The sequence below is a fragment of the Myodes glareolus genome, chromosome 27 (genome assembly GCF_982192425.1).
Source record: "Myodes glareolus chromosome 27, mMyoGla1.1, whole genome shotgun sequence".
Classification (NCBI taxonomy): Eukaryota; Metazoa; Chordata; class Mammalia; order Rodentia; family Cricetidae; genus Myodes; species Myodes glareolus.
In genome coordinates, this window is record NC_142052.1 from 14,252,337 (window position 1) to 14,266,124 (window position 13,788).

At 43.3% G+C, this 13,788-nt stretch overlaps 1 protein-coding gene across 4 annotated transcripts in view; it reads left to right on the forward strand.

Annotated features, from left to right (window-relative positions):
- The first annotated feature begins 892 nt into the window (after positions 1-892).
- Positions 893-13,788, forward strand: part of Cfap69 (cilia and flagella associated protein 69) — a 72,616-nt gene continuing 59,720 nt past the window's right edge. Inside the window, exons 1-3 of one of the 4 annotated variants that reach the window (XM_048433631.3) lie at positions 893-1,189; positions 9,467-9,526; positions 11,196-11,261. In XM_048433631.3, the coding sequence (XP_048289588.3) occupies positions 1,070-1,189; positions 9,467-9,526; positions 11,196-11,261 (246 nt within the window). In that variant the 5' untranslated portion in view covers positions 893-1,069. Of the gene's footprint in view, positions 1,190-9,466; positions 9,527-11,195; positions 11,262-11,335; positions 11,375-13,788 lie in introns of those variants that run through there. The other 3 variants (XM_048433632.3, XM_085684215.2, XM_048433633.3) reach the window with 3 other exon arrangements.

Sequence of the window (13,788 nt, forward strand, 5' to 3'; positions counted from 1 at the left end):
AGATAATTGCGCTTGATTTTAGAGTCTCGGTAACATAACATGACTTGGTCGCTTCCTCAGTAAATAACTCTAACTATGCAGTGAGCAACGCCCCCCCCCCAAAAAAATCCGCTCAATGTGGCATCTAACACAACAGAAGAAATAAAGGTTTCCTCGCAAAGATCGTGTAAGCCCATATTCGTGGTGAGTTAGCCATCTGAAGATGGTGGCATGTGTAGTTTGTACTCTAGCCAGCGATCCCAAGGTGTTTGAGGATGAAGCATAGAACTTTCATTACCGTTGCTTCTCAACCTGCGAATGAATAAAAACCACCGCAGGCAAAAAAAAAAAAAAAAAAAAAAAATTGTACTGTTGATTTGTCAGATCGGAGAACCCATCCAGTGAAGAATTTAGTGTTTTTCTCTTTGCAAAATTTGAAGTTCCCACCCCAGTCCATACTAGACATCCAACACCAGGGGTTCCAGCATTCTAGACAACCACTCTACTGCTTGAAAGCTTTCCAACACTGTACGATGCCTCATTTGCTTGTCTAACTATCAAGTTCGGCCACTAAAGTACAAAAGAAGTAAAAACCTGGGAATTTAGGCTAAATTGACTTGTTGATCTTTGGAGAAAGCTTAAGAGGCCGGCTTTCAACAATGTGCCAATCACAAGCCTCGGACCGCATCCCATATCCAGCTTTTACTCGTCCGCCCCACATAGGCACTTATCAAGCAAGGGCCATCGCCGCCACTAAAACTCTCGGAGCAGACCGCGAGCGATCTCACTCGCTGGTCTCCTCAGTCTGGCCTTACACACCTGCAGACCACCGTTGACAAAGTTTGTCTCTCCCGGCTTCCGTAGGCCCCGCCCCTAGCAACGCTCGGGCTTGTCTTAACAACTGGGGCGCTAGGCGCCCTGGTCCGCGTGTGGGCAGCGGCAGCAGCTAGGTGTCCGCTGTCCGCTGCCTTGCTGAGGCGGGGCCCACGGCCAACTTTCCGGGTCTGTCGCCTCCCTAGCTCCGGTGGCGCTGCGTGACCTCTGGCAGAGCTCGTGGCACACCTAGGACCGCAGGCTCCCATCCCCAGCCATGTCCACCGTGGAGGCCTCGGCCACGGCTGACGCCGCCGAGGCGGGCGGCAGGACGAAGTCCAGCAGTCCCCGCACGATCCCGCTGATTGGGGTGGTGACCCCGCATGAGGATATGCAGGTACCGTCGGGCTCGGCAGCAGGAGCGGAGAAGGGTGTGAGGCTCCGGGGCAACCGGGTGGAATCCAGAACCAGAGCGAGCCTGCGGGACGGAGAGGAGCGGTGTGGTGTTCGTCCCTGGGGGCCGGGCGGCTGGCGAGGGGGGCTGGATGTCGTCAGCCAATCTGTCTGGGGACTCTAGCTGCGTGGTCCTCCTGGAGAGACTAGCTGCTCTTTGGATTGTGGCCACGAAAGGAAGGAATCATTCTTGGTGGCATTTTATTTGATAAAGAGATCACTTTTTTTTGTGATGGGATTTTGACTGTAGATCCGTTTTAAAGGGGCATATCCTTGGTATAAATATACTGTTGCTGAAGCTTGTATTCACTGGTAGGCAGATGCTGTTAGAGAGCTTTTCTTTATTTTGTTTATATTTAGTTTGGGGTTTGCTTTTGTTATAAACGCAAAGTTAAATTTTTAGAGTTGGGTTGAGGGACCTCTCTGCCTTATCCCACACTAATGGTGTTGGGGGGGGGCGCTCTATGGGAATTCCTGTTGGGGCTTCACAAGTCTCAAGCTACGTCAGGAACTCTGTCTCCTGCGTTCATGTCCTGGACCCTTGGAGAGTTACTTGGGAGCAGCCAGTTGGCTGGGGACTTCTGTGGGAATTGGGTTGAGGTCTCTGGAGGCATTCACGCATTTATGCAACAGCCCACAGAGTACAGCACTTTTACATAAAGAGAGAATGCCAGGGGAATTTACCTCATCAGTTTTGTGGAGGTATTCCTGTACAAAAGCGAAGAAGTGTAAGTGACCATGGGTCTCTCCACTCCCTGGACTACAGGGAAGCTCAACATTGCCACTTTATTCCTAGGCACTGGGCCCTAAGTAGGTGAGTTTGACTCTCATTGATTTCTTTGGGCAAAGATTAATTACATGAGACAGATGAACAGGGGTTTACAGAGAGAAATACTTTCAACGGATCACTGCAAAAGAAAAAGTCTGTAACATAGGAAGCAACATAGCTCTGTGTGTCTTGTGTATTTGTCTTTCCTTCACATTTTTAGAAAGTACTGCAAGGGGTGGGGAAGGAATTTCTACTTAAATAAATGTAATGGAAAACAATTTAGCATTAGAAATCTGTGGTCTACTCTTGGATTTTTTTTTGTAGTTGTTTTACAACTTCTTTTTCTTCTTCTTCCTTCTTCCTCTTCCTTCTTCTTTTGGTTTTTCGACACTCGGTTTCTCTCTGTAGCCCTGACTGTCCTGGAACCTACTTTGTAGACCAGGCTGGTCTCAAACTCACAGAGCTCTGCCTGCCTGTCTTTGGAGTGCTGGGATTAAAGCATGCACCACCACTCCCGACCTGGCTCTCGGGGTCTTTGCTCACTGTGAGGCCTGGTGTTCCTAGTAATACTTAGTGATAACCTTGAGCCCTCTGCTCAATTCAGCAGAGAAAGACCTTTTGACACTTAATATTCCCAGTTTTTTCAAAACAGTCCACTTTGGCTTGTCCTCAGGAGACAGGCACACCATAGTTTATGGAGCTGTGAAGTCAAAGGCAAGTGGTGGTGATAGTGGAGATCACGATAGTACTGACGTCCATTGTATTAAGCCTAGTGTAAGTCCTGGAGACTGCCCAGTGAGTATGGGCACCAGAGAGCCTGGCTTCCACACGCCAGGACCCCCATGGTGGGAGGAGAGAACGGACTCCTCAGCTGGTTCTCTGGCCTCCACACCTGCCTCCCCGTACAAAATAAATACGTAGATGTGAAAAAACTTTTTCAAGTGTTGATTGTAAAATCTAGTACAGCTGAAATAATGCACACAGAAAACATATAGACTGTCCCTGTGCTGAAAATATGCAGTTATCACCGCCCGCCGTTCTTTCTTCAGGGGGGCAACAAAAGCTTACAGTATCCTCTGTCATTAAAACTCATGGAGTCTCTGAAATAAGTAGCAGCCAAAGATTTCCTGCTATAAAGATGCTGTTTTATCAACCTGTTCTTTTAAGGGCTGTCTTATTATAAATCAAAATCTGAAGCATTTAAATCACCCTAACACACACACACACACACACACACACACACACACACACACACACACACATATATATGAAGTTGGCTTTTGAATAGAGTTACCTAGGAACAGATCAAATATGCAGGTTATTTTGCACATGTTTTTATGTACGTGTGGTGTGTGTGGTGTGTGGTGTGTGTGTGTGTGTGTGTGTGTGTGTGTGTGTGTGTGTGTGTTTAGGGGCATTGGAGCTGGTATGCATGCTGCAGCCCCTGTGTGAGGTGAGAGGACGGCTTGCAGGAGTTAGCTCTCTCGCGCCTGGGTGGGTCCCAGGTATTGAACTCATGTTATCAGAGTTGGAAGCAAGTGCCTACACACTTTAAACCCTCTCTCCAACCCTGTTCTGTGCACTTGGAAGTGCATCCTTGTCGTCTACAGCGAGCGACATTAGTCAGCATAGAAACAGCCTTTGCAGGAGGCAGGAGTAGCTGTCCATCCTCTCCAAACCACAGTCATCTTCCTCACCTTAGCATGGAATTCTGGGAAATGTAGAGTGTAAGTTCGAAGGCAGTTGTAAACAGGGAAAATAGTGGTTTCAGAATCCGGAGTTTTAGTTGTGTGATGTTTTTATTGTTGTGATTTTCATAGACATTCTACTTGAGCATTCTAAGTGAACCTTTTCTTTGTAGGAATTTTGGCTTTGTCTACAAGAACAGTTCTTAAAGCTTTAAGAAAACTATTTTTTTTCAGATTTTAAAACAAGAAAACCCACTAGAATTTAGTGATCAGTTTTAATTATTTATTTCGTTTGGTGAAGTTACTTTTCTTTTCCTTTTTACTGATTCTTTGTGGGTTTCACATCATGCATCCTGATCCCATTCATCTCCACATGCCTTCATATCTATCGTCTGCTCTTGCAGCCTCCCCCACAAAATACAATAACTTTTAAAAGAAAAACAAAAAATCAAAGCAACCAAACTAACTAACATATAAAAATGTCTTCTGTTGTTCATCTGTGAAAGGGATTTGTAACTGCCTTTCTCCTGCAATTATTTAAGAAAGATTAGTGAAGCATTTAGCTCCATGTCCACCACATGTATTGTATGAATCCATGTAGTTTTGTTGATGGCTCTAACCACGACAGCTTTCCTTTCTTTCTACTATTGTTCATGTTAAACTTTGATGATGTTTACAGGGTAAGTAAACCTTCATGAGGTCTGGTGCTGTGTGGGCTTTTCTAGAAATAGTCCCAGGTCTCTTGGCCCTGGAAGGTAGCGACATTGGGCAGTAAAGATAAAGTCCTTGTTTTCTGAGAAAGAAATAAGAGTAACGATGCAATTTTCCTTGCTCAAATGGAAATCACGAGTATCTGGTTGATTATCCTTTGTCTGATTCACATGTAGCTCCCCTCCCTCATTCTGAAGCACCACACATCCCCTTAGAGCGGAGCTTCTCACACTCAGTGTCAGCAGCTCCGGGCTGGACCTCCGTGTTCTCCTTTCCTAGCAGATTTCCAGGAATGCTGGTGCTCTTAGGTGAAGGACCCATTTCCCACTCGGAGTAGCAATTCAGTGCACTATAGCAGCAGGAAGGTATAAACTGTGCTATGGAGTTTCATAACCAATTCCTGGAAAGCTTGCCAGTTGCAAAACAATAACACTGAAGCACAATTTCAGCCCTCCCACAACTAGATCAGATAATGTTATGTTATAAAAAGTAAGAGGCTGCAAGTGGCGCTTCGAAAGACCTGCTGGCTCTCCTTTCCTCTCAGCCCAGACCGTCAGCGCTCTTAGCCTGTCGCTGGCTCACATCTCTTCTCCGCCCAACGTGCTGTCCTGAGATGCCGTGTCACACGTTGTTAGGCTTCTTCCTTTCCTAGACACACTTTCAGTTCCTTTCAGGATACTGCTGCTTACCATAACTAGTAAGATTGCCTCAAAATTGCTTACCTTCTGTAAGCTTTTTCCTATTCTATAAAACTGGCCTGTTTTTGGTGAGTATTCCCGGAACATACATGGCCGTCACAGTCTTCTGAGGAGCTTTGGGGAAACACTGGGCATGTCTGTGCCCTACAACATGTTAAATCAGCTATAATCACAGTGTGGCCTTAAGGTGCTCCCTCAAGCCCCACAGAAACACCAGAACCATTGAGCTGCTGCTGTCTAAGCTCAGCGCTGGCCTGGGAAGCCTGGGTCCCAGTTCTCCCCATGTAGCTCTTTGACTGCTTGCTTCACTTCCGAGAGGGCAGGATCTTCTGCAGCATTTTTGGTGTAATACCCAGTACAATGCCTAAGCACATAGGAGGTGATGTTAAATAGTGGCCCCCCAGACTGTCCCAGTCACACAACTGTCCCCCACATTCAGTGGGCCTACTATGGGCCTATTCAGGTTCCCCTGTTGTCAGTCCGGAGTCATTGAGCTCCTGCTAGCTCAGGTCAGCTCTTTCTATGGGTTTCCCCATCATGGTCTTGACCCCTTTGCTCGTATTACTGCTCCTCCTTCTCTTTGACTGGACTCAGGGAGCTTGACCCGGCGTTAGCTGTGAATCTCTGCATCTGCTTCCATCAGTTGCTGGATGAGGATCTGTGATGACAATTAATCAATCTGATTACAGGGGAAGGTCAGTGCAGGTATCCTCTTCACTGTTGCTTAGGATCTTAGCTGGGGTCATCCATGTGGATTCCTGGGAATTCACCTAGTGCCAGGTGTCTTGCTAGCTCCATATGACTCTCTCAGTCAAGATATCTCTTTCCTTGCTCTCCTTCTCTGTCCTTCCCCTATCTCAGCCACCCTATTTCCTCATGTTCTCTTCCCATTCTTTCTTCCCTCCCCCTCTCCTTCTGCCCTCTCTTTTTCCCCCACCCATGCTCCCAATTTTCTCAGAAGTTCTGTCCATTTCCCCTTTCCAGGAGAATCCATGTATGCCTCTCTTAGGGTTCTCCTTGTGTTTATATTAAGGAAATATATCTTAATATTATCATGCCTTTTCCTGAGCACCTTTACTCTGGGTTCAGAGTAGAAACTTAAGTCCTAGCTTATACACTCTTTCATGGTCCAATCACTCTGACTTCCTGACTTTTCAAGTTTGCCAAGGGTTCCAGCCCCCAGACTTTTTCCCTTTCTGTGCCCACTTCATGGACATTATCTCTTCATTAGACAGAGCTTGCTCTCTCACCTCCTCTAAGACTTGGCTGAAATGGTGCCCTCTCTGTGAGTCAGTCCTTCACTGACTACTCAAGCAAGCCAGTATTTTATAACCATTTAGTTTTCTGTAGAACATTGTACTCAAACCCTGTGCTATATAACTTATTGACTTAATTGTTGCACAAGGAGGGTGGCTCTTTGTTTGTCCCGGCCATCTGGCTAGCTTACACCCGAAATAACCACACAGAAATTTTATTGATTAAATCACTGCCTGGCCCATTATCTCTAGCTTCTTATTGACTAACTCTCACATCTTGATTTAACCCATTTCTATTAATTTGTATATCACCCCAAGGTTGTGGCTTACTGGGAAGGATTTAGCCTGTCTGATTGTGGTGGCTCCATGGCAGATCTCTCACTCTGCTTTCTTTCTCCCAGAATTCAGTCTGTCTTCTCCACCTACCTAAGTTCCACCCTATCAACTAGGCCAAGGCAGTTTCTTTATTCATTATCCAATGGGAGCAATACACAAACAGAAGGAACTCCTACACCATTTCCCCTTTTCTCTTTAAACAAAAAGGAAGGCTTTAACTTTAACATAGTAAAATTACATATAACAAAACAGTTATCGGGCTGGAGAGATGGCTCAGCGGTTAAGAGCACTGACTGCTCTTCCAGAGGACCCGGGTTCAATTCCCAGCACCCACATGGCAGCTCACAACTGTCTGAAAATCCAGTTCCAGGACATCTGACACCTTCACACTAATGTACATAAAATAAAGTTAAATAAACCATGAAAAATATTTTAAATAAAAACAGTTATCAAGCAAGAATTACAGTTAGAATATTTATCTCTACTTTATCTCTTATTGTAATGTTACACTTAATGCCCTCCATAGCATATTGTTTATGTAAGCAGATTTTGTGTCTTTCCTTTCCATACTACTAGCTCCTATAACAATGTCTGGCACAGCGAGGACACTCAATGTTATGATTGTGATTAGTTGCCTAATTTAACCCAAACCTCCAGTTAGTACATTGAGCCCATGATCCAGAATCCTGTGCCCCAGTATCATTCATCAGATATCCTGATGCTTGCACCGTACTGCAGCTGATATTCAAGATGGGAATGGGGTGCTCAGTCAGTAGCGTGATGTCCCTAGAAAACTGTGAGAGCTCCTCCTCAGCCCCAATACACACCTCTTTTCCCAGCACTGTCTGTCTCCTATGGTTCCTTAAGCCAACGTACCCCCCTCCCCGCCCTTATTAGATCCCACAAATTCAGCCTCCTGGGTGTGTTAAGTCCATTTTCTGTGGTCTGTATCCATTGCTGAAGTACACACTTCTACCTTGACTTAGTTCCTTCTAGTTAGGTCACCACACTGCAGAAATGGTCATCATTTTGTTATCTCATTCTTCTGGCTAAACCCTAAGGAAGAGCACCCAAAAAGACAGAGACTATTTAGTCAACACTTGCTGTTGGGGAGGAGTCATGCAGCATTGCTTACTTTTCGCGGAGAATGCAACTCTAACACAAAAGCTTGATACGGAGGGTGGGTTGTGATGATTGGAAACGGTTGCCATGAGGAGCACGCGGGAGGCTGGAGGCAGGAGGACATCGGATGTAATCGCAGTATGAAGCATAATTGTGTATTTTTTGCTGACTGTTTCTTTTTGCCTTTCTATGATTGATACCGAGTTGAAATCAGGAGGTAAACAGTGGAGCAGCTGGAAGTCAATGATCAAATTTTGATTTTTCTAAGCCTGCTTCTGTAGAAGTTATGGTTTGCCTTTATGGATTGCTATGGAATTTTCAGGCTGAGCCTGAGTTCTGTTGGGTCCCTAGAGGGCAGGCCTTCACACCCCCACTTGATCTATTTTGCACTCTTGCACTTGGTTGAAAACAGGAATAAAAACAGAAACAACATGTTTTTTTCAGCAATGTTTCTAAGGATGTTTACCCCTAAGCCATTGAGTTATGGTGATGAGCTTCCTGCTTTTGCTGCCTTGGCTTCCCCTGCTGAGGGCTATATATACTGTGTGAGAAAGTGGAATAAAGGCTTGTCTGCAGAACCTGAAGTTGTGTGTTAATCCGGATGCCCTTTGCTCAGAAGAATGACAGTTGCCATGCTGACGCAGCAAAGAAACTAGACTACATAAGTAATTGTCAACAGACTAAGTCTGGGCATTGTCCATGTATATATTCAGTCCCAAAATATTCAGTGGCTTCCTAAGTCTTTTGTATGACATCCAGAGCCTTCTGTATTATTGCTGATAGCTACCTGAGATCAGGACAGTAAGCCAGTAATTCCTGAAACTTAAAGCCTGCCAATTAAAGCTTATGGAAAGCTGGGAGAGCAGAATGTGTAGAGAGCAACATAAGTGATGGTGCAGGTAAATACAAGAGAAATCCTTACTGCTCTCCATCTGGGAAGGAAAAATTGGATACAAAACAATCATGCATCAAGTTTTTATTTCAATACCTTTGTCTAACCCTCAAAGCAAATATTTCAAAAGTTGTAACACAAAAGGCTACCCTATTTGCCTGTAGCTATATCTGTATCCATAAATTCTGGAAACACAGGAAGAAAAGAGAAAGTTAAAGTAACCACAGGGCACAGACATTGTTAAAACTCCAAATCCCAAAGGTAACGTTATGTTTACCAAACTATTTGTTAATGGTAAATATAACAGTTTAATGATTATAGTTAACAATTGTGAGGTTCTCCAAGACCCCACCCCTGGACAAGGGGCTACTGGCAGTTGATGGGACTAAGAGTCACTTTTCTTTGAGGGGCACAGGCTGCCCATGCCAGATTTAATAACTTCATAGCCAAGTATATATGGGTAGCTTTAATTAGACTCAGTGGGTTATAAAAAATAAAAGAACTGGAAACAAGAAGGAAGATGTAATGGGTAAAAGGGGATTGGGAAGGTGGCGAGAGGGAGTGGGTGCATATATGTGTGTGTGTGTGTGTGTGTGTGTGTGTGTGTGTGTGTGTGTATGATTAAGATGTACTGTGTGAAAATTCCAGAGAACACATGTGTGGGTTATAGGTGTGGTGTGGGAATGTGTGTGCTTGACTTAATTTCTTTATCCCCTTGGGGTGGAGTAGTAACTGCTCTGTGTTTCTAGGGTGTTTTCAAGCCTATGGACCTTAACCGTATCATCAAACTCCTTGAAGAGAATGATAAGGTGAGTAATCTTGGAGAAGTTACTTTGCTCTATCACTTAGAAACTTGTATGTCCCTGAGCAGTAATGGGCATTCCCTCTAACATAAATGTTGTCCACCTCTTTTGTTGAAACCTTTGCCCACAATATATGCTTTATAGTTAAGGAACTATTTGTTTTCATAAGAAGGTTAAACCCAACTCTATTGGCTATGATCAGAAGGACCTGCAAGAGTAGAGAATGGACTTTCGATTCTGGGTTATCCTCAAGGGTAGAGAAAGAGCCATCTATCCTGTGCTAATAATTCTTGATAAATAGGACTGGAGAAGAGACATAGTAGCAAAAGGACACTAAAGAACTAGAGAAAATTTCTAATCCGAGTTAGGACATGTAAACAGATTTATACATATAAATATATACATATATATGTATATATATATGATTTTTTCTGAGAAAAATGATGAGAATACAAAGAAAATAGTTTGTCTTTTTCTTTTATAAGACTAAAAGAATGTATTGGGAAAAGATGTACTAACCGTGTATGTATACATTTGTATGTATACTGTGTATGTGTACATGTGTTTACATACATGTTTACACCAGCACTCACCTAATGCTACTTACCTATTGGTATGTGCCTCAGACCTAGCACTCACTATAGAATTACCGGTAGTCATTTTCAAATATGAGTGCACATTTTTTAATAAATAGGAAATAGATTGACTCAGGTATAGCCTCCTAAAAAAGTAACATTCTGTGATTAGTAAACACAAACATTTAGCTATTGTTTTAACATTTTTAGTCTCTACCTTTTTAGAGAAGGAAAATAAACAACTACAAAAGTAATTTATCTTTTTATGGCTGGTTTTTGTGAAGTTTAAGTTACAAATACATCTGCATTAAAAAATAAAACACAACTACGGAGAGTTCCTTACAGTTGTTTTGGTTTTGGTTTTGAAGTTAGAATGGAAAATTAAAAAAAAGTGCAAGAACTTTTCATGGACAGTTTAATTTGAAAAGGGGTAGAAGCAAGCAAAATAGCTCTTTGGGTAAAGGCATTTGCTATCAAAACTGAGTACTTGATTTTAATCCCCAGAACCCACATGGTGGTAGGAGAGAAAACCCCCCGAATGTTGTCCACTGATGTCCTCATGTGTGCCATAGGATACATGCATGTACACACACACACAAGTACAATAAGTAAGTGTGAGATGAAAGAGAGGCACATATCAGGGACTTGCTTATAGTTGACACATGAGTTTTGGAAACATATTACTGTGTCGAGACATATTAACCATATCGAAAGTCTGTATCATCCAGTGAGCTTCCATATGGTCAGGATTGGTGTTCAGGACAGAAGCTGTGAGGCTTCACATGAAGCCTTGTTTCCCTTTTTAGTATTTTTTTGCATTTTTCCATCACCAAAACAAAAACTCTATTACAGATTACTAGAGAAACAATTTGCTTTATTTCTTCTTTGATCATTCATGTTCATTACTGAATTCAATTCTTCCTTATCCTCTTATAGTCAGCCTTTCTTGTTCTCTTTTCTTTATGTAATGTTGTATCCATATATAATTTGCTTTTTATGTAAGAATTACTTAGTAATTTCAATGTGTTTATATACAATAATATTTTTAAAATCTTAACCTATTAAGTGGCACAAAAGAACTAACAGACCATTTGTTTTAGGATGACTTAGAAGAAAAACAACTTAATACTGTCACAAAACTGGTACAATACTATCAGAATGGATATGTATCCTTTATTTATGTGTGTGTGCATGTTCATTTCATTCTTCTGGAAACACTAGAAAATGTGCTGGGTTCCTTCCTCTTGCCACATTAACAAGGTGTCACAGACCAGCTCAGGTAAGTTTGATGGTTCTAGAGACCAGAAGCTCACTTGGCTAATGTCACCGTCCCAGCAGGGACTGGAACACTAAAGATTCAGGAGGGAGGTGAGGGGCCCATTACCTTGACTTTCCACCTGCTATAGGCTTCCTGCAGACCATTGGTTCATGCACTGGTGCCTGCCAGTGGCGGCCCTCTCACCTCTGCTCTGTCATAGCATCTCCTCCTCCTCACTCCCATCTCCCCTTATAAGGTCCTAATGATCACACTGAACCTATCCGGGTATTAAATACTCCTGTCTTCATTTCCTTTTTGTTTTGCCATGATAAAATGCCATGACCAGTAAAACCCACTGGGGATCAGTGGGCCTATTTCAGATTACAGTTTATAGTTCACCATGGAAGGAAGTTGAGCAGGAACTCAAGGCAGAAACCTGGAGGCAGAGCTGAAGCTGAGATGAAGGAGCACTGCTTACCAGCTTGCTCCCTGTGACCTGCTCAGCTGCCTTTCTTTTCCAGTTCAGGACCACATGCTTAGAGGTGGCGTTGCCCTCCATGGACTGGGCCCTCCCAGGTATCATTAATCAAGAAAATGCCACACAGGCTTGCCAACAGGCTAGCTTACAAAGGCAGTTTCTCAGTTGGCGCTCCGTCTTCCCAGACAACACTGTCTGTGACAAGTCAAGTTGACACGAACTAACTAGGACAATTTCCTTTTAAGATCCTTAACTACATTTGGAAGTCTCTTTGCCGTTTAAGGTAGCCTCTTCTAAGGTTTCTGAGACTAAGACATGGACATTATTGAGGAAGCCATTATTCTCTGCCTTATATTATTATCTGTAGATACTGTCAATTCCTGTAGATTCAGAGGCCATTAATAGAATTAGGAGGGCCAAGTTAGCCTTATTTCTGCCAATATACAGAGCGAGTTTCACCTTGATTACCATCTTACATCTCTTCCCTTTAAAAATGGGAATGATTCCACCTCATTAGGTTATTAAGAAGATCAGATGGGATAATCCCTTATTACAACAGACAGGAACCAGTACTCAAACCTCAAACCTATCTGTGTGTAATAATCAATTTTATGCTGGTGGCTATTTGTTTTTTGAACATTTATATATAGATGATTTGCAAAGCATAAAAAAGTTTCACAGTTACATTAGATTGTTATACCTGCTTTAAAATGTCTACTCTCGAGCCTGGTGTGGTGACTCACCATATAACCTCAGCACTTAGGAGGTAGAAGCTGTAGGATCAAGAATTCAGAGCCTGACTCTGTACATCGTGAGTGTGAGGACAGCCGGGGCTAAATGACAACCTGTTTCAAAACAGCAGCAAAAGTCAGCTTTCACTTTCTCATCTGCCATAGACTGGAAACGGAGCTCCAGATCAAATTCTGCTGTGGGTAGAATTGGGCTGACTCTTGCTGACAGTTGTCTGATTTGGTCTAAAGAAGATGTCCATCTAAGAACAACTTGTTCCAGGTCAAAACACCGTAGAAGTTTCTCTAAATGTTTTCTTTATAGTAGCCTTGTTTTATGAGGATCTGTAGGAGCAATCTGAGAGCTTTTGTGTATTAAGTAATACCTATTGGTAGCCAAGAAAGTCTACTAGCAAGTGATTTCTCCATGGTTAATTTGACACCTCAGTATTTTGAAACCTCCACCATTGTTTTTCCTTACGATTAGACAGATGGTTGCAAGTAGCTCTGTTTCTGAACACCTTTACTAGACTGGCTTTAGATGTAAGACTTTATGGAGTTAAATTGGGGAAATACCACTTCCCTAGGAAGTTGTTATGAGGCTTCCTGGAGAGATGGGAACAAATACCTATTTACCTAGCTATCACTGATAACAGACCAGAGAAACAATCCTACCTAGTCTAGCTTGGTGAGCCAGTGAGTCTGTTGTGACTATTTGCGGAAGTATGCACACACCATTGCTTAACGGGAGTATAGGTGACTCAGTGGCAGCTGCGGCACTGCAGCACCCTCCCCGCTTGAGCGATGACTCAGAAACGCTGTGGCACTCAAGCTTCCTGCATTGCCCGTTGGCAGCGTGTCAGCTCCAGAGTCCCCTTTCCCAGCAGCTGTGAGTCTCTACAACCCTGGAGAGAGGGACTTTAGGGGTCTTCTAAGTTTCCACTTCCTAAACCTTGTAAATTTTGTTTACTTCCTGAGCCTTAGGACCTTCAGTCCTTTTTGCAGGAGGGAATACTTCAATTAGAAGGAAATTTCTACACAACGCTGCACCCCTTCATCCAGCTCTTCAGTTCTTTCTGCCTTCCCTTCAGCATTTCCCTTGAGTCTTGGAGGGGGCTGATGTAGACGCTGGATTAGTTCCCTCCATCTGTGACCGATGGAGGAGTATGATGAGCAAGTATGCCTGAGCAGCAGTCGTCTTGGAAGTGTTTAGAAGGTGTTTACCAAGC